This window comes from Nycticebus coucang, chromosome 1 (genome assembly GCF_027406575.1).
Source record: "Nycticebus coucang isolate mNycCou1 chromosome 1, mNycCou1.pri, whole genome shotgun sequence".
NCBI classification, from domain to species: domain Eukaryota; kingdom Metazoa; phylum Chordata; class Mammalia; order Primates; family Lorisidae; genus Nycticebus; species Nycticebus coucang.
This window is the reverse complement of record NC_069780.1, coordinates 79,250,001-79,272,925: the sequence shown is the minus strand read 5'-3', so window position 1 is coordinate 79,272,925 and position 22,925 is coordinate 79,250,001. Positions and strand designations below refer to the sequence as shown.

At 37.1% G+C, this 22,925-nt stretch overlaps 1 protein-coding gene across 4 annotated transcripts in view; it reads right to left on the bottom strand.

Moving 5' to 3' along the window:
• Positions 1 to 22,925, bottom strand: part of ARFIP1 (ADP ribosylation factor interacting protein 1) — a 120,741-nt gene that overhangs the window by 30,935 nt on the left and 66,881 nt on the right. For 3 of the 4 annotated variants that reach the window (XM_053583027.1, XM_053583036.1, XM_053583045.1), the window contains 4 exons: positions 17,898 to 18,006; positions 11,588 to 11,683; positions 9,877 to 9,989; positions 1,595 to 1,816 (listed from right to left, as the gene is read on the bottom strand). In XM_053583027.1, coding sequence (XP_053439002.1) covers positions 1,595 to 1,816; positions 9,877 to 9,989; positions 11,588 to 11,683; positions 17,898 to 18,006 — 540 coding nt within the window. The remainder of the gene's footprint in view (positions 1 to 1,594; positions 1,817 to 9,876; positions 9,990 to 11,587; positions 11,684 to 17,897; positions 18,007 to 22,925) is intronic. The other variant, XM_053583053.1, reaches the window with a different exon arrangement.

Here is a 22,925-nt window from a genome sequence, read left to right as displayed (position 1 = left end):
TCAGCTCAGATGTATTGCTAAAATGTAAATAATTTTTTAAAGTTAAACTACTTTGAACTAGAAAGAATATTATTTCTCCGTTTTGTTTCTATTATACTGTAAGCACAGCTGTTAGGAGGGAAAATATAGCAGATTATTAATCAGAAAAACTACAACTTTCCCAACCAAATTAGGTAACATTTGGCTAAAACATTCAGACATAAAATAGAGTGCAATTTTTTGTGTTTTGACTGAATCTTCTCAAAGTATAAATATTAACAATATCCATTTCTTTATAAACTTAGTGACCAGTTGACTCCCTAGCTTGGGTCTATCTAGGTACACAGCTGAAGAAGGATTATTCAGTATCAGATTTAGTTCATTTTCTCCGAATAAACTGTGTTTTGGCTCAGCAAACATTACACATGACTCCTTCAGATATGGAAAGAACTAATCCTAAACGTTCAGCAGTGAAAACTTCCCAGTCCATGTTTTACTAATTAACAGATTAGTCAGGAATATACATGATCAAATAAAAAATTGATCACATAATATTGTAAGATGTATCATTTGAGGATTATCCAGTTGGTTATAAAACACCTTTTACTTTCAGCTGAAATGAATAAGATAGTATTTACTAGAATCTCAGAAGATGTATATTTAATGTTAGCACAATAGCTATCATCAAATTTCTAGGTGATAAAGTATTCAACAATTCAAAAATAGCAGGAAAGTAAAATTCTTTATTATGCTAAAAGCATTTTCCATTTACGACAGGTCTATGTAACTCTTTACTATAGACCCAGTCTTCAAAATTTTATAGACCTTGTTTGCAAATACTGGCAGATATAGGATTATATGAGAAGAATATCAATCAATGTACATTAAAACTAAAAAGAAAGGCAGGGCAGCTGAAGAGTTTTGGCACCAAGTTTTTAAAGATAAGTTACCCACTGAAGTCTACATAAATGTTACTGGAAGTATAACAGTATAGGAAAAATCATTTTCACAACTTTTAGAAAAAGTTAACATATTACAACTTTATTTATTCCTTTGATACTCATTAAAAGATAAAAGGCAACATTAAAAAAGCAACAAACAAGAGGAAGAAAAATATGATTTATATAAATTAGGTTTATATAAATACAATAGTTCATAAAAAGTGAAGTTGACAGAAGTCAATTGGGCCTTCTTAAAGATTATATGAAATATCTTAAAAAAAAAAAAAAAAAAACCGGGCAGCGCCTGTGGCTCAGTGAGTAGGGCGCTAGCCCCATATGCCGAGGGTGATGGGTTCAAACACGGCCCCGGCCAAACTGCAACAAAAAAATAGCTGGGCATTGTGGCGGGCGCCTATAGTCCCAGCTACTTGGGAGGCTGAGGCAAGAGAATTGCCTAAACTCAGGAGTTGGAGGTTGCTGTGAGCTGTGATGCCACAGCACTCTACCGAGGGTGACAAAGTGAGACTCTGTCTCTACAAAAAAAAAAAAAAAAACCACCTCAGAATTCCACTTTCATTAAGAGTTCAGCAAATCATAAATGTAACAAATTACCTCTTAGAGTACTTGAATTACCATTTTCTCCCATCCCTAATAGTTACTCAAAATAATCTTACATGGAGTTCTAATGACTTCAAACTCAGGTCAGCAAATGCATCTCCAAGTTGCCTTTGGGTATGCACCATTTGGAAAAGCTGGGTTGACAGTGTCTGAGCCAGTTTTAGAATATTTTCATATTTTTTCTTGTTATCTCTTAATATATCAATTTGAGCTTCAAGTTCAAGGTCCACAGTTCTTGAGCCACGGCCTAGCTTCTCAGAGATAATTTGCCGAGTACACTAAAAGTAGAAAGATGTATTTTGCTTAGGAAGAAAAAAAAAGAACAAAAGAAAAAAACAATACAGCAATTCAAAATACAAATCCTAGAGCATGTGGCTATACCATTTTTTTGGCCTCAAAACAAGCTAGTGTAACAAACAGAAAGCTGTCAGCCCCCTTATTAGTTCATGAAGATTCAGTATTCAGTAAATTTACCGGACATGTCTAACTACTGTTACAGTAATCAGGGGAAGTTTTAAGATTTATCTAGCTAACTTATATACTGCCAGAAGAACTCTTTTATATAATCATATTTCAAGTTTGGGGCATTTGGGTAGATTACTTAAAACAGAAATATTTGCCATCAATTTAAGAATAATATTAGACTATTAATTTAGTAAGCATACCAACATTTTAGTTTCTAATTGGTTTTAAATGCTCCTTTGCTTTGGTCTTCCCACTTAAGTAGCTGAATGTGTATAGGAAGATAGGAAGGAGACAGAAGGGAAGAAAGGGTGGGGAGGAAGAGAGAGAGGGATTAGAGATTCCTGAGTTTTCCATTTACTTTTGCCCAGATAGCATGATATTACATTTTCTTATTGTATTCTGTTTTAGAAATAATGGTATGGAAATCTATAATTTTTAAACTAGAATTTTTTTTTTTTTTTTTTTGTAGAGACAGGGTCTCACTTTATGGCCCTCGGTAGAGTGCCGTGGCCTCACACAGCTCACAGCAACCTCCAACTCCTGGGTTTAAGCGATTCTCTTGCCTCAGCCTCCCAAGTAGCTGGGACTACAGGTGCCTGCCAAAACGCCCGGCTATTTTTTGGTTGCAGTTTGGCCAGGGCCGGGTTTAAACCCGTCACCCTCGGTATATGGGGCCGGCGTCTTACCGACTGAGCCACAGGCGCCACCCTTAGAAATCTATAATTTTTAAAAAGTACCTAATTTCAAAGCACATGGAAATAAATTTTCTAATAATTTTTGTTGAAAATTGTGGTGGGTGCCTATAGTCCCAGCTACTTGGGAGGCTGCGGCAAGAGAATCGCTTAAGCCCAGGAGTTGGACGTTGCTGTAAGCTGTGATGCCATGGCACTGTACCCAGGGTGACAGCTTGAGGCTCTGTCTCAAAAAAAAAAAAAAAAAAAAGAATTGCTGGGGCATTAATGGTCCACATCAGGTGGTGCCTGTAGCTCGAGCAGCTAAGGAGCCAGCCACATATACCAGAGCTGATGGTTCGAATCTGGCCCGGGGCCTGCCAAACAACAACGACAACTACAACCAAAAAATAGCTGGGTGTTGTGGTGGGCACCTGTAGTCCCAGCTACTCGGGAGGCTGAGACAAGAGAATCACTTAAGCCCAGGAGTTTGAGGTTGCTGTGAGCTATGATGCCACAGCACTCTACCCAGGGCAATAGTTTGAGGCTCTGTCTCAAAAAAAAAAAAAAAAAAAAATTAACATATATAATCACATATATAATATTTTTAGAGTAAATATGAACTTATGCTATACTAATATCCTGAACATTTCTTTTCTATAAACAAGTATTTCAAGACTTTTCCTTGTCAATATACACAAATCTGCCATTCATATATTTTTCTTTTTTTTTAATTTCAAAATATTAGGAGGGTACAAATGCTTTTCTAATACAGATAACCTTTTATAATGCTGAAATAGGGGCTTTTATCATGTATTTTTCTATTTAAACTTGAAACAAATTTCTCAACATGTTTTCTATTCTCATCAACTAAGGATCTTTATTTATTTTTGCTTTTTTAAGTCAGAGTCTCACTTTGTCACCCTGGGTACACACTGCCATGGCATCACAGCTCACAGTAACCTCAAATTCCTGTGCTCAAGTGATCCTCTTGCCTCAGCCTCCCAAGTAGCTGCCTCCCAAGTACAGGCACCTCCCACAAAGCCAGGCTATGTTTTTTTAGAGACAGGGTCTCACTCTTGCTCAGTCTGGTCTCCAACTCCTGAGCTCAAGCAATCTACCTACCTCGGCCTCTCAGAGTGCTAGGATTACAGGCATTAGCCACTTACCCAGCCCAACTAAGGATCTTTATAAATAAACATATGTATATATTTAAAAAAGGGAGTTTTTTTTTTGCAGTTTTTGGCCAGGGCTGGGGTTTGAACCCGCCACCTCTGGCATAAGTGGCCGGCGCTCTACTCCTTTGAGCCAAGGTGCTGCCTTGCTTTGTTTTTAAGTAGAGAAATTCTTAACTAAATAGGAAATGATAGAAGAGGTTAAGAGACCAAACCCACAGGAGGAGAATAAAACTATTCCTAGGAAAAACATACAAACATTCCTAAGGGATTAAAATCATATCAACAGAAGGGTTTAACTGAAGACACTGTGATTTAAATTTTTAATTTTTTTTTCGGACAGAGTCTCACTATGTCGCCCTCTAGAGTGCTGTCACAGCTCACAGCAACCTCCAACTCCTGGGCTTAAGCAATTCTCTTGCCTCAGCCTCCCAAGTAGCTGGGACTACAGGCGCCTGCCACAATGCCCGGCTATTTTTTGGTTGTAGTTGTCATTGTTGTTTTGGCAGGTCCGGGTTGGGTTTGAACCCGCCAGCTCTGCTGTATGTGGCTGGTGCCCCAGCTGCTGAGCCAAAGGTGCAGAGCCAACACTGTGATTTTAAAAAGCCTGTGGCTCAGTGAGTAGGGCGCGGGCCCCATATGCCGAGGGCGGTGGGTTCAAACCCAGCCCCGGCCAAACTGCAACAACAACAAAAAAAATAGCCGGGCGTTGTGGCGGGCGCCTGTAGTCCCAGGTGCTCGGGCGGCTGAGGCAAGAGAATCGCGTAAGCCCAAGAGTTAGAGGTTGCTGTGAGCCGTGTGACGCCACGGCACTCTACCGAGGGCGGGCGGTACAGTGAGACTCTGTCTCTACAAAAAAAAAAAATAATAAAATAAATTTTATTTTAAGGGCAGCTCCTGTGGCTCAAAGAAGTAGGGCACTGGGCCCATATGCTGGAGGTGACAGGTTCAAAACCAGTCCTGGCCAAAAAGCGCAAAAAAAAAAAAAAAAGTGTTGTAAAAAAATTTAATTTATTTTAAAACTTATTTTATTTTATTTATTTATTTATTTATTTTTGTAGAGACAGAGTCTCACTTTATGGCCCTCGGTAGAGTGCCGTGGCCTCACACAGCTCACAGCAACCTCCACCTCCTGGGCTTAAGCGATTCTCTTGCCTCAGCCTCCTGAGTAGCTGGGACTACAGGCGCCCGCCACGACGCCCGGCTATTTTTTGTTGCAGTTTGGCCGAGGCCGGGTTTGAACCCGCCACCCTCGGTATATGGGGCCGGCGCCTTACTGACTGAGCCACAGGTGCCGCCCAAAACTTATTTTATTTTATTTTTTTTAGAGACAGGTTCTCTGTCACCCATGCTAGAGTGCAGTGGTCTGGTCATAGCTCACCTCAAACTCCTAGGCTCAAGCAATCTTCCTGCTCAAGCCTTCTTAGCTTGGACTAACAACCAGGGGCTATCACATCTGGCTAGTTTTTAAATTTTTTTGCATAGACTAGGGTGGCTGTGGGAGTTTGGGGGAGCTGTATCTCACCACATTGTCCAGGCTAGTCTTGAACCAGGGGCCTTACATAATCCTCCAGCCTTGGCCTCCAAAGTCCTGGGATTATAGGCTTGAGCCACTATGCCCATTTACTATGATTTTAATGAGAAAAACATCAGCAAGAAATAATGTCTAAAATGGTAACAAGATAAAGGAGTTATTAGGTCACTCATTCCCATACTTGTCTTCGGCAACAAGATTCAGCATGCGCTAAGTAGGTAAGGAAGTTAAGGTGGTAGGAAGAGTAAGGTGATACTGATTATTAGGCAAATTAAGTCCATAAATCTGCACACTTGAAATAGTTTTGAAACTGTACTTATACCGCTTACATTCCAATCAGGTAATTACACACTCTTGAGCAAAATCTAAAAACTCTGGAAATGAAAGTAATATACATCAACTACATGTAGCTTTGTAAAGAAAGCTGTAGTGAGAATAAAGCTCCTAGCCATTTCTCCCAGTCAGCAGGGTCCCAGCATAAGTTTTTCATATGATCTTTTTATTTAAATTGATTCCTAGTGTATATTAAAATTAAAATATAAAATTGAAGATCAGTATATATCATAAAGTTTAAAATAGAAGAGAATTAAGAATTTTTAAGTTCTCTACCTTTTCTCAAAGTCCTTGAAAATGGAGACCATTTACTGGTACCAGATCCTACTCAATTTTCCACATAAATGAAGAATTTGTTTCGAAAATTAGAGAGCAAATGGCACCAAGGTAAAGGGGTAGAAGGAATAGAAAGTAAATTATTGATCTATTAGATATGCTTCTTGTAGAAAGATAGGTGAAAAATAGTGTACAAAATACCATGAATCAGCATCATGGCTCATGAATTTACAAGACAGTCGCTGTGTACTCCGAATATTTACATAGCACCAAGAGCTTTTCTGTAATGCAAAAAAATGAATAAAGACATTTAAATACAAGCAAAGGATAAATTCATGGCAACAGCCTAAAGATACAAAAAGGGTTACTAAAGTGAAATATAAAGAAGGAAGCATAAAAAGAAAATTAACAGGTGAGTAGGTCAATCAATAAATGAATCAGAGCATGAGTTTAAAAGATAATGGTTTAAAGGTAACAGAGATTAATTTGATCAGGATAGAGAATTGGCCACATACACCAAGGGTGGTGGGTTCGAGCCCAGCCCAACCTGGTAAACAACAATGACAACTGCAACCAAAAATAGCCAGGTGTTGTGGTGGGCACCTGCGGTCCCAGCTACTTGGGAGGCTGAGGCAAGAGAATCATTTGAGCCCAAGAGTTTTGAGACTGCTGTGAGCTGTGATGCCACATAACAAGACTCTCTCAAAAAAAAAAAAAAAAAAAAAAGAGTATTTAATGTTTGGGAAAGATACCTAACAGCTCTGAATGCTGAAACTGAGAATATTCTTAAAAAAACACAACTTTAAAAAAGCACTGTATTCTAGACCAGGAAAAAATAAAAACAAAAACAACAACAAAAAATAAAAATAAACTGAAAAAGATAAACCAGAGTTCATTATTTCAACTATTTCTACAGATGAATAATAAATAAATTAAATTTTGGGTTCATATTTTGTCAATAAATTCAGGTGGATTAGAATAATATTTAAGAAGATGGGTTCAAGGCCTTAACTTAAATGGGGTTCTATTATATTTTTGCTTTGAATCACCAGACTAGTATTGGGGCCAAAATTAATAACCAGTAAATGAAGTGCTAAATACTCTCTTTGAGGAAAGCCCTTAAAGTATTTGTTGGAGAAAAGAATCAGAAGAAATTAAAGGTGGAAATCATGAAAGAGAGGATCAAAGACATAGCCAGAATCAAGTTACTCAGGCATAAAATGGATAACAAACAAACCCAAATCAACCATATCAGAATCAGTATTTGATGCATTACCCAAACAACAGTGAGTGCCCAACACTGGCAACAACTTGGACTGAAAAGGTCGGTAAGCCATGAGAAGAGAGTCATGCAGATCTAATAAGGTCATCATACACTGAGCTTTTGGTTGGTCAGTCTGGACACACTGGGCTACAAATTACATAAAATCATATAAGTCTGAACATTCTTTTTCTCTTTTGACTTAGTTGCTGTGAGCTATGATAACACCACAGCACTCTAAACTGGGCAACAGAGTAAGACCTTGTCACTAAATAAATAAATATAAAGTGATCACTTTGAGAAAAATAATGCTTCCTTCACATAGTATTATCTGTATACATTTTGAAGAATTGTCATTTTCTCTTCTTTTTCTTTTATTTTGAGACAGAGTGACAGAGTCTTGCTTTGTCACCAAACTAGAGAGCAGCAGCATCACCATAGCTCACTGCAACCTCAAACTCCTGGGTTCAAATGGTCCTCCTGCCTCAACCTCGAAAGCACTTGGAACTACAGGTGCGTGCCACATGACTGGCTAATTTTTGTAGAGATGGGGTCTCACTCCTACTCAGGCTGGTCTCAAACTCTTGACCTCAAACAATCCTCCTGCTTTGGCCTCCCAGAGGGCTAGGAGTACAGCTGTTAATTTCACTAACACAAATTTTTAAAAGGCTTAAATGTGATATGTTAATGTAAGAGATAAAGATGGAATCTTAGTAATGATTCAACACAGATTACTGTAGAGGTAAGAGATGGAAGAAAAGGAATAGACAATACACATAACACACAGACACACAGGAACAAGTACACAAGGAACAAGGAAAACATCAACTAAATGATTCAAGGCTCAAATCAATAAAACTTTAAAAGTATGTACTTTGTAATTAGTAGGATTTAGTTTAGAAGTAGGCTGTGTGTTCTTTAAATGTATGGAAGTAGAAAATTAACAGAGGTAGATTGGAAAGGAATGGCCGAATAAATACATTTAATAAATAGATGAAGTTCAGTCTGGCATGAAAGATAAACAAGTGAAATAAAAGGGAATTACAAGCAGCAGACAAATACAGCCTCACGAATAAAGTTATAGAAGTCTGAGAAAGCACTGATCGCTTAGGAAGCCTCCTAAGCAAGGCTTTCGCATGGACCACTGGATCCACACGCAGAAGAGACGAGCAGTAGGAGACAATGTTGGAAAGGTAGACAGGGGTCAGCTGGGATCAACTGAAGGATTTTAAGCAAGAGCAAAGAACACTGGATAGAACAGAATATGTAATCTAAGAGAATAGGTTAAGTAGCTATTACGGCAACAGGAGAGAGTAACTATGTAGACTATGGCTGTGAAGGATGAGATGGAGAAAAGGGGGAAAAGCAAAAAAATATTAAGGAGGCAGAATCCACAGGATTTAATGGGTGACTGGATACGCAGGATCAGCAAGAAGATGGAGAAGAAATTTGTGAACGGTTGTGATAATGAGGAAATATAAACGCAAAACAATACATGGAATGAGAGAATCCATACCTTTGAGAACAGAAAGGGCAATGATTTAGTAGAATGTCTGATGAGTTTAAGCATCATTTTCTCAGGACTACCATCAGTGTGTCTCAGATTCCACATTAATAAGAACTGAGTAATTTTTGGAAAGATTCGTGGAGCTCATTTCAGGGCATTTTTACCACCTTAAAAAAACCTGTGCTTTTGTAAAGGACTTCAAATGTATTAACTGAAAGAATAAATTCACTTCTCTATTACCCTTGAGAAGACACATAAAAGACGTGCTCTGTATAAAAATACAAAGAATTCTCGATTTATTAACCACTAGACCCACAACCAGTTCAGGAATACAGAGAAAGTTGTTGCCAATATTCTAACCTAAGCTGCTAGGGCTTTCAACCACTTTATTATTTGAAGAATTCTATTGTCTTGTCCCTGTTAAGATTCAAAGGTACTCCATGAATTTGGGGCTGGAGTTATTTATAATACAAGCAGTCTCCAGGTTACAAATATTTAACTAACGTACGACTTGCAAGGTAAATGTACCTGTTCCAACTTACATGCAAATTCAACTTAAGAACAAACCTAAAGAACCTATTATGTTCATAACCCAGGGACAACCTGTACATCAAATGCAGTATAAATAATTTGCTTATTGTTTATGGAAAGCCTAAGAAAAACAATCACCAAATGCAACTAACAATGTTAACAAACTTTAGGAATCTAACTCTTGCAATCAATACAGTGCTGCCTATACAGTTAATTCTTAGCTACTACAGTAAGATCAGATAATTTCAAACTTGGGGAGAATTAATATACCTCTCTTGACCTTCAGCTGCTAAAAAGGATCAAAAAGGGAGGCAGTCATATCTACAAGCAGCTTTACAGCTAAATGTATAAGGTACAACATTTCTTCAATTATGTACATTATCTGTCAGTTAATAAGCATTTCAGTATTTGTTTGCACTTTTTAAATTACATAAAAAGATCAGCAATATTCTAATTATATATCTACCATATTAAGATGGCCATTTTCCTCTCCTCTATATTCATATAATTGCAATATAATTTGAATAACACAGAAATGAAAATTCTTAGAATCATTTAGGGTGGAAATATTAAAAAATTACAAACCTTATAGGTGTTCAGACTCCACTTTCTAACAAGTTCTAACTTTTCCATTGCAGGATTTTTAATTTCATCTGCTAGAATAACTGGTCCACTTTTTGTCTGTGTTCTCTGGCCACCTGCATGATCATAACAAAAGATAAAAAGCACAATCCAGATAAAGACAAACAGAAAAAGAAAAAGAAATTGATGTTGTTCAAATTAAACTACTTATGCATCTAAGAAATAAAAAGTTTCCCACAAAGAGAAGAATTAGAACTCTCTAGAATCACTGCAAATAATTTCCTAATCACCTGAGAAACATTTCTGCTTCTAAACACAAATGTGATATGGTTCGTCTGACTTCTTAAAAAAAAAAAAGTGTTGCAATCAGCCTTCTTTTCTATATAAGCAACTGTTCACTACAAGAAAAACAAATTTTTCACAACTAATCTTACTACTTAATGACTCTAAAAAGAATTATCTTTGTCAGTAAGAAATTTGAAAGGCCATGTATGCCCCCATGGTGATCTCTTTCATTGTAATGCTCAGCCCAGAACAACAACAGGATGTTGCTGTAATTTTGGAGGATTTGAAAAAATAATTCAAATTTTATTTAATAGTTCAATTCAAGTAGCTGCTAAAATTTCTTATCACTAGTCTGAAAGGCCGAGTTGAAACAAAACCTACATTGTGCATCTGTTTCTCAAGAAACCAAAAAAAAAAAAAAAAACTCCACACAACAGCCATAATGAATAAAGGCAGTGTAATGTCCTGACAATGTACTGTTCTAACAATTAAGAATTTATGACACGAAAGCAACTAGACAACAATATAGTTCCTAACAGTAAAACAAAGCAGAAAAATGTTCCATTAATGTTTATGATACTAATATCTTCAGATGGAAATGTTATAAAAATTTAAAAAGAACAACAAAATAAGGAAAAAAAGAAAATGCTGTAAAAACAGGTTTAAAAAATCAGAGTTGGCGAAAATTTCTTCTCTTATTTATTCCTACAGCCTGACCAATGTTTACCACAGCTTTCCCACAGTCTAAGATTGAGAACAGTGTTCTCATTTAGGAATAAGTGAAACACATTTAGGAATCTACAAAATTCTCACAGAAATAAAATATAAATGTTAATATTCATATAAAAAAGAAATTTTCATTTTTTCCCTTGTCACACTCCAGTAACATGAACAAGTGCAAAGTAAAGACATGGATTTTTCTCAAGTGTTTTTCACTAGGGATAACTGGTAAATTACCTATTTTGTTACACTACTGCAATCTGCAAACTACTTGTAAATTGAAGAGAAAATAAGAAGATACCACCTTTTCCACTTAACCTGTTACCCAAAATAAACAATCCAATTGTTGAAGGTTGCTTTTTCATTTAAGTGAAAACAGAGGGCAGAGCTGCAAAGCAGAGAGTTTAGAATCAAACAAGAAACCAATTTTTTCCTACAGCAAAGAATGGATGAGTTAAGTCAAATTTCACAATGTTTTTAATTTTAAAATAGAGCTCAGGTTTGAGATATGGCCTAGTTACTTTGAAAAGCCAGAAAGAAAGGCTATGGCTAGAAAGATTATTTCTCTTATTGTTAATAAGGCAGCCACCAAAAAAGCCAGAATAACACACACCTAAGAATACAATAAAGTAAGTGATTATGAAACCAAGGGAATTAGTTTAGCTTCAGCAGTAGCAATAAGGGCTGTATTGATCAGTGCAGTGAATACCTGCAGGAACAATTAAATCACTTCCTTGTTGAGCCAGTGGACTAGCTGCAACCCTGCTAGGAGACATAACAGATGGCAATGGTGGTGCGGGGGAACCTGAAAAGGGTAGACATTTTAACTGTGAAAATCCTTCTCCTCCTCTGAATACTGTACATTCTGAATACAGGTTTACTGATATTTCCTTTAAAATATTTAAGCACTAGGTTTAAGAGCTTGAATTAATACATTTGCTTTCTTGTAGGAAAGGACTAATAAATGGATGCCACCAGGCTGAGTTCTCATGTAAACTTTTCATTACGTTTAATCAAACCAAAACAAAACACATAACTATACAAGAAATTTGGCAAGATCGCATCTAAACAGGACTTTACCTAGACTCTGATTTAATTAAACCTTAAGTAACTATTTTGTAACTTTTATATATTAAGGAAAAATTCATTTAGTAAAGATCCAAAGGCATTTTATTTTAGGGATATTAAAACATGCTTGAGGGCGGCGCCTGTGGCTCAGTGAGTAGGGCACCGGCCCCATATGCCGAGGGTGGCGGGTTCAAACCCAGCCCCGGCCAAACTGCAACAAAAAAATAGCCGGGCGTTGTGGCGGGCGCTTGTAGTCCCAGCTGCTTGGGAGGCTGAGGCAAGAGAATCGCTTAAGCCCAAGAGTTAGAGGTTGCTGTGAGCCGTGTGACGCCACGGCACTCTACCTGAGGGCGGTACAGTGAGACTCTGTCTCTACAAAAAAAAAAAAAAAAAATGCTTGAATATGTCTTACAGAAATGTGAATGCCTCAAGCAGTCATAGTAATTGTAGTCAAAAGTTTCAAATCATAACTCAAATATCACATAATATAGCTCATTGTTTTTCATAATGCAGATGCAAGGGACCTAAATCTCAGGCCCTCCCTCTACCTACTGAACCTGAATCTACATTCTCACAAGTAGCCCAGGTGATGTGTATGTACTGGAAGTGCTGATATAGAGTATTTTCTGACTGATCATATGAATCACTACTGAAGCTATTAAACCACACTTGGGGCATGCCAAACGATCTACAGACTGTCAGTGAAACAGGCATCTATTGTTTTCTAAAAGTTACTCAAGATGAGTCTCAAACACAACCAGGTTTGGGAACCAGGAGAATGAACACAATTTTTGAATGAAACACAACTGAGTTTTAAATTTAACTCTGGATGTGAAATTCTGGTTCTATCACATAATATCAGGAACCCAGCAAATTACTTAACATTAGCTATCCACAGATTAAGAAATACTGACTACTCAACATTGTTGCTAATGTTCAGCCTGAAACCAAAGAGAAATGATGATTAAAAAGAATTAAAAAATATATGAAACTCCTTCCACAGCTAGCTGAATCTTTTTTAATGTCTATAATGGGCTTTTATTTCAATTACACTCTTCTGTAGTTCTCTGGAAAACATACAATGTATCAAACTCATAATTCAATTTTCTCATGACAAAGAATCAACATCTAGTTTCCTTACTTATGATTAGTAATAACTGGTCATATTCCAGATATACTAAGTTATGTTGCAGAAAGTCACTAGGTCTAATAGTATAAACACTTTAATTTAGGCTGGATCTCCCATTAAAATTCAAATATGCAAGAGACCTAAATAGATTGTTACAATTTTTTGTTTGAGACACAGTCCCTCTATGTCACCCTTTGGTAGAGTGCCGTGCCATCATAGCTCACAGCAACCTCAAACTCTTGGCTTAAGCCAGCGGTTCTCAAACTGTAGGTTACGACCCACAGGAACTGTATTAAAGGCTCACAGCATTAGGAAGGTTGAGAACCAGTGGCTTAAGCAATTCTCTTGCCTCAGCCTCCCAAGTATCTGCGACTACAGGTGCCTGCCACAAGGACTGGCTATTTTTTTTTTTTGTTTTTTTTAGTTGCGGTTGTCATTGTTGTTTAGCAGGCTTCGGTGTATGTGGCCAGCACCCTATTCACTGAGCTATGGCCGAGCCACTCAGCTATTTTTTTGTTGTTGTTGTTGTCATTGTTGTTTTAGCAGGTTCGGGCTGGGTTCGAACCCACCAGCCCTGGTGTATGTGGCCAGTGCCCTAACCACTGAGCTATGGAAGCCAAGCCTGTCACAACCTTTTAAAGTGAGATACTTGTCTCTTTAAAGCTGTTGAATTACAATGTTTAAAACTAGAAGGGATAAAGGAAATGGACTAGTCTGAACTCTCACATCAAAATGTAAGACAAATGAGACCCAGAGAGTTTAAGACAGTTTCTTATTACAGACCCAGATGTTCTGACACCACAGGATCACCATTATTAAATTCAATACAGAAAACATTAATCCATAAATTACTTGCTGAGTTAGAAGGCACCTGAATAAGTTATCTAGTCTAATTATCATTTTAAACAAAGGCTATATCTCTACTATCCAATGGACAAGGGATTCTATTATAAGTATTAAATAAGACTACTACAGTGTCATGTCTTGATGACCCCAGGAAAATAGATCTCTGTCGTTCTAGTCATTGCCGTTTATTAATCCTGCATAAGGACTAACGCTATGGCACAACATGAGATGTGCATAAAATCTATAACAAACATAACTTTCCAAACTATAATGTCAAATAATGTGCCGCTGAGGTAACTGGGACTTCTATCTTTTGTGTTTCACCAAAGGTAATTATCACTGTGCTGTATCTTCAATATTTTAAGTATTTATTTATGATTTTGTTTTATTTCTTTTCTATTTTAGTACAGACGGGTTTCAATCTTGCTTAGGCTGGTCTCAAACTCCTGAGCTCAAGAAATCCACCTGCTTCAGCCTCCCAAAGTGCTAGGATTACAGCTGTGAGCCATCATGCCTAGTCTAAACAATAACCAATAAAAAATAACTCTTAAAAATCCAGGATCTTGCTAATTGAATAAATTTGGGGAATTAGATCTGTTTCATCTCAACAACAGAAGTCTAGGAGTATGAATATATGTACATAATGAGAGAAATCCCCATTAAAACAAAACCCAAGAACCAAGTACACTTCACTCATAAACTTTGATTTATTCATGATTTTCACTCTTATTGATCCTGCAACATTTTTGTTTTTAGGCAGATTTTAGTATTTGTGAATTTAGGATGAATTTTAGTATCATTTTTTTCTAAATACGCTCTAGGTGGAAACAGATGGAGATGGATGGAAAAATAATACTCATATTCTTCTTGTAGTAACTACTCAAGTAATAAAAAAAATTATTATCAATCATTTTTCCAGAGAGCTAACACAGTCATAATTCATTTAACGTTTTTTATAAGACCAATTTTCCAGATTTTAATCATTGTGGTTCTTTTTCATGTTCGTTCCAATTTATCTACATATATCTTAAAATAAGGGCTTATAAAACACTGTTTTATAATTTTATAATTGCTTTGTATAAACAATGTTTATATATGTTTCAAAATTATATATATACAATTTTATATATACATATAATATATATGTTATATATATGTTTTAAAATTGTTTTATATAAACAGTAAGGGCATATAAACTACAATGTTTAATTTGAGTATGGCAGAATGACTGTCTTTTTAATACACTGATCAACAATGCAGTGAGTTAAAAGATGTTTTATAAACTCAGTTCAAAGAGACAAAGAGATGTTAATTACTGCCATTGTCATGAAACATTCTCTTTATTCCAATTTGAAGGATTAGGATATATCTGTAAACAAGTCAAACTGACTAGCATTTTAATGCTCGTGCATTACATTTTATACCAGTTGAAGTGAATACTCAATTTCACTTAAGGGAAAAAAGATTAAATCAAATGTCAGCCAAATAATTTCATGGAAAATACTTAAAATGCCTTAATAGTAAAATTAGTGTTTTATTCTATGTTGACATTTAATTTTTAAATTGGTGACTGGTCCAAATGATATCAAATTATGTTTTAGGCACTCAACAGTCATAAACCAATGAACGGGAGGGTCAGGGACATGAGAAAACAAACCATCCCTGATCACCCCCATTTGTATGCTACTGTTATCTTTCCAAATTCAAAGTTATCACCTATATAAGAATGCCACAATGCCTCAAATATTGACATATTTGCTCCCTTTCTATAGCTTCACTTTTCTAAACTTAAGAATGCAAAGAGGGAAAATGATGTTGTAGATAGCTCGTTCATTTCACAGCCTGGAATAGGAGACATTATACTAAATTATCCTAAATGCCTATTTTTAGGATTCATATAGCAAAGAACATATTTCAAAAGTCTCAATTGTTCTTGAATAAAGTATTGGTCAAGAGTATAATAAAAATACAGAATACTACTATCTACAAGAGGGGTAAGGATTGCAAAGGCAGGAAAACCTTTTTCTTCATTTTGTGAAATTTCAATGCAGCATTAAGATATACTTCATTGAACGTCAACTATAGCTACACTTTTTTTTTTCTTTTTGAGACAGAGTCTCAAGCTGTCACAGCTCACAGCAACCTCAAACTCTTGGGCTTAAGCGATTCTCTTGCCTCAGCCTCCCAAGGAGCTGGGACTACAAGTGCCCACCACAACACCTGGCTATTTTTTGGTTGTAGTTGTCATTGTTATTTGGCGGGCCCAGGCTGGATTCAAACCCGCCAGCTCAGGTGTATGTGGCTGGCGCTCAAGCCGCTTGAGCTACAGGCGCTGAGCCTATAGCTACACTTTAACTAAAGCACTATTGTGAAAACACTCTATTTTCCACATTCAAAGTTTACATGGTTTTACTTTCTTTCACTCACATTAAAAAAACCTGAAAAAAGTTGTAACAGGCAAAAGCATTAAAAAAAGAGACATTTTCCCCCTTATAAAAACATTACATATATATGTATGTATATATGTATACATGTGTATTATATGTACATATGTATATATATGTATGTATGTGAGATGTGTGCAGAATAGTAGGTCTAACTGGCTATCCTTTATTTCCTTTTTTATTTTTTTGAGACAAGAATGTCACTTTGTTGTCCTTGGTAGAATGCCGTGGCATCATAGCTCACAAGAACTTCAAACTCTTGGTCTTAAGAGATCCTCTTGTCTCAGGACTACAGGCACCTGCCACAATGCCTGGCTATTGCTCAGGCTGGTCTTGAACTCTTGAGCTCAGGCAATCCACTGGTCTCACCACCACGCTCTGCTATACTTAAAAAGACCTGCTTACAAGATTGGCCCTTGACTAGTATCTGGCCCTTGACTTGAATTGGGAGGGATTTCCTCCATTCTCAGAACAATTAAGAATGAATGACTCTGGCGGTGCCTGTGGCTCAGTGAGTAGGGCACCGGCCCTATATGCCGAGGGTGGCGGATTCAAACCCAGCCCCGGCCAAACTGCAACAAAAAAATAGCCGGGCGTTGTGGCGGGCACCTACAGTCCCAGCTGCTCGGGAGGCTGAGGCAAGAGAATTGCGTAAGCCCAAGAGTTAGAGGTTGCTGTGAGCCGTGTGAAGTCATGGCACTCTACCCGAGGATGGTACAGTGAGACTCTGTCTCTACAAAAAAAAAAAAAGAATGAATGACTCCTGAGCTTCAAGTGTTTATACCAACAATGTGGTTTATGCTGCTTTTACTTGCTTTTCTTCTGGATGCCTACGTAAGCAGGCCCTTCCCCCCCAAAAAAAAGATCCCCAGTACCGGGTCTCTAAAAGAGCTTCCCTGGTCAGCAACATTTCACATACATTGTCCTATCTCATTGCTGGGGAACTAACAATTTCTATGACTACACTAGGAGAAGACCCTTGGAAGCTTACGCCTAGTTTGCCCCTGACTTTATCTTTTACCTTTACTAAATGCACTTAGTATTTTTTCACTGTAATAAATCACAGCCCTGAGTGTGACTATGTATTGAATCTTTCGAGTCCTCCTGGCAGTTTACTGAACCTGAGAGTAGTCTTGGAGATCTCCTACACAGCACATATAGTAGGAAAGGCAAAAGTTCATTTTCCTATTTGCTTTAAAATTGGAAATACGTATTTATACAAATCAACAGTTTATTTGTTAAGATATAAATTTTGTGGTTATAAGTTAAAATAATCCAATCTACAGTTTTGTGTTTTTATTTCAGTATTTTAAAACCAATTCTTAAATAATAATTAGTGAAATTATGCATACTGATCTATTTATGTGAAGACTATTAAAACAATTCATAAATTACTTAAATTGGATAAAAAGGATTATGTTTATATTTGTATTTTATCATAGAATCAAAGTACTCAATTCTTGTGCTGAAGGTATCATTTGGTAACTTCCATCCTCCATCTCAGGCACCTTTACAAACACAAGTGCTCTTACCTTGAAGTGCTCCTGCTTCAATAATCCCCTCTTTGGTACTGTCATAGCCATGAGATGTAATTTGGGTTTCTGAGAGACCAAGTCCAGATGGTAAGGAACGCTTCAAATCCTTAGCAACATTTGAATAGAAGAAAAAAACTTTGTAAGAAATCCCACATCATGTAACAGTTTATAATAATTGTGTCCTTTTAATTACATATCAAACTGTTTTTCTCTCTACTATGTAGTATTCCTTTATGCTGTCATGGTATTCTACAATGATGCATCAGCAGAAGCAAAGAAAGCAAGATTTGCTACTAGTGGTAAAGTGTATGTCACATGTAACACACTTCATTATCCTGGAACTAAGCCACAGTCAGATGTTAAAATTTAAGTAAAAATTTTAATCTGATATGTAAGAAAAATCATTTTAATGAATAAAAACTAAGATAGCTAAAATGTCACATCTAATATAATATATAAAATCCGATGTGTATATAATCATGGTGAGCCTGGCTAATGGTTAGCACAAACAAATCATTCATTTGCAATATAATTTCCTTTCAATTTCTTTTTTTTTTGTAGAGACGGAGTTTCACTTTATGGCCCTTGGTAGAGTGCCGTGGCATCATACAGCTCACAGCAACCTCCAACTCCTGGGCTTAAGCGATTCTCTTGCCTCAGCCTCCTGAGTAGTTGGGACTACAGGTGCCTGCCACAACGCACAGCTATTTTTTGGTTGCAGTTCAGCCAGGGCAGGGTTTGAACCCGCCACCCTTGGTATATGGGGCCAGCGCTTTACCGACTGAGCCACAGGTGCCTCCCTAATCGTATTATTATTATTTTTTTTGGCCGGGGCTGGGTTTGAACCTGCCACCTCCGGCATATGGGACCGGCGCCCTACCCACTTGACCACAGGTGCCGCCCTTTCCTTTCAATTTCAAGGTTAGCTAGGTAAACTGGGCTTCTCCAACTTCAATCAGATCTAAGTAAAGGAAATTTCCTTTTATTTGGATTTATATTAAACACTGATATTAGTCAATCTAACCACAAATCAGCTTATAATTGAACCTTAAGTATAATAAAAATAACATTCAATATTAAGTCTTAGAGCTTAAAAAGAATAGAAAGTCAAGAAGCATAATGATCTTTAAAAAAGACACGAACTCAGTTAAGTATATTAGAAAAAATTTTATCCATAATCTTGTAAATTAAATCTCAGGACTTAGTAATGATTAGGGAAACACACCAAGCAAAACTATATACAATCTCCAAAAACCAAAGCTGAGGCTAGTTTTTAGCTATACGCAATGCAACTATATTAATAATGCAGGCTTAAAACTGGTCTATCCACATAACCAGAGATTCGAGGAAAGCAAATTGAAATGAAGACATTAAATCTAAAATAAAACCACTTTTTAATTCACCTTTATTAAATTTTCATGAGAATTTCAGAATTATGACAAGTTATAAGTAAATACAGGTAATGCGTAAGCTAAATTTTTAGACTGATCATAGTTTAGATTTTAGATTATAAAGCTATGTAACCAGTGTTATATATATTTTTTCTATATCACAGTTCTTTTAATGTAATGGTAAAGAACAGAGCCTACAGTGGGGGTCCAGGATATTTCTCCAGAGAGGGAGTTATATATTTTTACTTGGGACAAGACAGATATATCTTAATCAACACATGAAGACCATATGTAATCAAACAGGAAAAGACACGGATGTTAACAATTTATAATGAAGTTAAGATTCAGAAGAAGGGCTGGGTGCGGTGCCTCATACCTATAATGCTAGCACCCTGGGAGGCCGAGGCAGGTGGATTGCTTGAGCTCACAGGTTGGAGACCAGCCTGAGTCAGAGTGAGACCCCCATCTCTAAAAATAACCAGGCACTGTGGTGAGTGCCTGAAGTCCCAGCTACTTGGGAGGCTGAGGCAAAAGGATTGCTTTAACTCAAGAGTTTGAAGTTGCTGTGAGCTATGAATTCACAGCACTTTACCAGGGGGACAAAGTGAGACTGTCTCAAAAAAAAGATTCAGAAGAAGGAATGATCAGTGTTCATTAAATAGAAGAAAAGTTTTAAAGGAAGAAATGGAATAGCCAGGCATTGTGGCAGGCGCCTATAATCCCAGCTACTTGGGAGGCTGAGGCAAGAGAATCACTTGAGCCCAGGAGTTGGAGATTGCTGTGAGCTGTGATGTCATAGCACTCTACCCAGGGTGACAGCTTGAGGTTCTGTCTCAAAAAAAAAAAAAAAGAAAAGAAATGGATCCTAAGCTGCATCAATGACAAATGTGGAGAATATGGAATGTTGGAGAGATGGAATGAGGTGAAGACTTCTCAACCTAACAGAAAAACTTAAGGAGGTGGGAGGGGGAGCAGGAAGCCCTGGGCAATCATTGTGTTACTGGTATAACATGGAGCCCAGCAAATGGGACTAAATGCAGCTAAGCCTCTATGCTGAGAGATAGAGGTAAATGAATTAGAAAGAAGCCAAATGATAAAATACCAAGATAGGGAACAGCTTTCATTGAATTATGAAGGTTTGGAATAGCAGGCTTACTTGACTTGCTTAAAGGATTGCTTTGAAAATATTAATTTGGCAGACATGTAAGAACAGCTTAGAAGAGTCAGAAACTGAGGCAAGACTAACCATAAAGATACCACTACATCTCAGGTGTTCTATAACTACATCCTAGGATCACAGAGTGGTCAAAAAGCATAGAAAAAGAATGAAATTTAGGAAAAATGAAGAGTAATTACAAGCTTTTAACAAAAATTCAGAGTACAGCCATGTGTTAAGTATAATCCTAAAGTAGAATGGCTAACATTACATGTACTACTGAAATAAGAAGCCCTCAGAAAAGTTAATTTCTATAATCACAAACTAGGATACAAATGGGTTATTTAAACTAATCAAGATCTGATTTTTTAAATAATTATACATATATACTCTGCTACTAAAGCAAAAATATTATTGTATAAGTTATGTTGTATAATATAAATTTGAACACATTATTTTAGAATGTTGCTAAAGTTTCTGTCTGGATTCTAATGTTCTTCTAACCTCTAAATGTATCCATGATGTTTTTCTTGATCAACAGTCTGGGAATCCCCGCTGAACTTATTTCCTGAAATTTTTCACTATTTTAAACTTGGAACTCGTTAACTTACACAAAGTGGCAAAAATACAAAGGATGACTATACTTCTGAAAAAAGGAATATGCTATAAATAAAAGAGATAACTAGTTTGAGAACTGAAACAAAACACTTTGGGTGACTAAGCATGGATTCATGCTTTTCTCTACTTTGAGATCATCTTTGAAGGAATTTCTGGGACTATATTAAGATTGGGTACCCAGAGCTGGGCACGGTGGCTCACTTGAACTCACAGGTTCAAGACCAGCCTGAGCCAGAGCGAGACCCCACCTCTAAAATAGCCAGGTATTGTGGTGGATGCCTGTAGTCCCACTACTTGGGAAGCTGAGGCAAGAGAATCACTTGAACCCAAGAGTTTGAGGTTGCTGTGAGCTATGATGCCATAGCACTCTATCAGGGGTGACAAAGTGAGATTCTGTCTCAAAAAAAAAAAAAAAAAAAAAAAAAAGGAGTGGGTACCCAGGTCCAGAGTGCTGAATCTCTACCACTAAACATCCTTAATTTAACTATAAAATATAGCAATATATAATTTCAAATTAAAGACATAGTAATTGGCCATATGCCATGGTTCACACCTGTAATCCTAATACTCTGGGAGGCCAAGGTGGGTGGACTGCCTGACCTCAGAAGTTCAAGACCAGCCTGATGCAAAAACAAGACCCTGTCTCTACTAAAAATAGAAAAACTGAGACGAGAGGATCTCTTGAGCCCTCTGAGGTTACTATAAACTATGACACCACGGTTTACAGGTACCTACCCAGAGCAACAGAATGAGACTCTGTCTCATTAAAAAAAAAAAAGACACAGTAATTAAATAATTTCTATTTAGGAGTGTCCTTTTAATATTGTTTAAAACTATTCTTAGGTATTTTCATTAAAGCATTTTAACGAAGAAGTATTAAAAAGCCAGTTGGTTTAATTAAATTAAAAATAGTACTTCAGGGCAGTGCCTGTGGCTCAAAGGAGTAGGGTGCTGGCCCCATATGCCAGAGGTGGCTGGTTCAAACCCAGCCCCGGCCAAAAAACTGCAAAAAAAAAAAAAAAGAAAAAGATGATTCTTCAAATTCCCTCTAGATCCTAACTCGTCCTAAGGATGGAAAAACAAGCACCCATGTTGGCCTCCTCCTGTCTTTCTAGCATTTCTAAGCTATATATCAAATCTGAAAAATATAACTGTCACAAGTTAACAACCTCATGCTTTAACATATTTTGGCTTAGTTTTGGAAATTTTAGTTTTTTCTATTCAACCTTATGTCTCCACATTTGGAGCCTGGTTTCCTTATTCTGGCCAAACAGATATCTGTCCAAATGAGAAAGCTCTGCTTGAGCTCTGGAATACAAATTATTTATGATTTCTTTCTTTTTTTTTTTTTTTTGAGACAGTCTCCAGCTGTCACCCTGGGTAGAGTGCTGTAGCATTACAGCTCACAGAAACCTCAAACTCTTGAGCTTAAACAATTCTCTTGCCTCAGCCTCCCAAGTAGCTGGGACTACAGGTTCCCGCCACAACCCCTGAGTATTTTTTGGTTGCAGTTGTCATTGTTGCTTACCAGGCCCAGGCCGGGTTCAAACCTGCCACCCTGGGTGTATGTGGCCGGTGCTCTGCCGACTGAGCTATGGGCACCACCTATTTATGTATTTAGTGAATCAACATCTAATTAGCACCAACTTCATGAGAGCTTTTCTGTAGAGACACTCCACATACAGCAGTGAAGGAAACAGGTAAAGTCTCTATTCAGACAGCTTCTCATTCTAGGCGGTAGGGGGTAAGAGACTGATGGTAAACAAATATATGTCAAGTAGTAAATGAGTAAATAAACTCTTTGGTTTTTTAAAAGGCGGGATAGGAGGGATGGAGAGGGACAGACTAAGGTTGCTATTT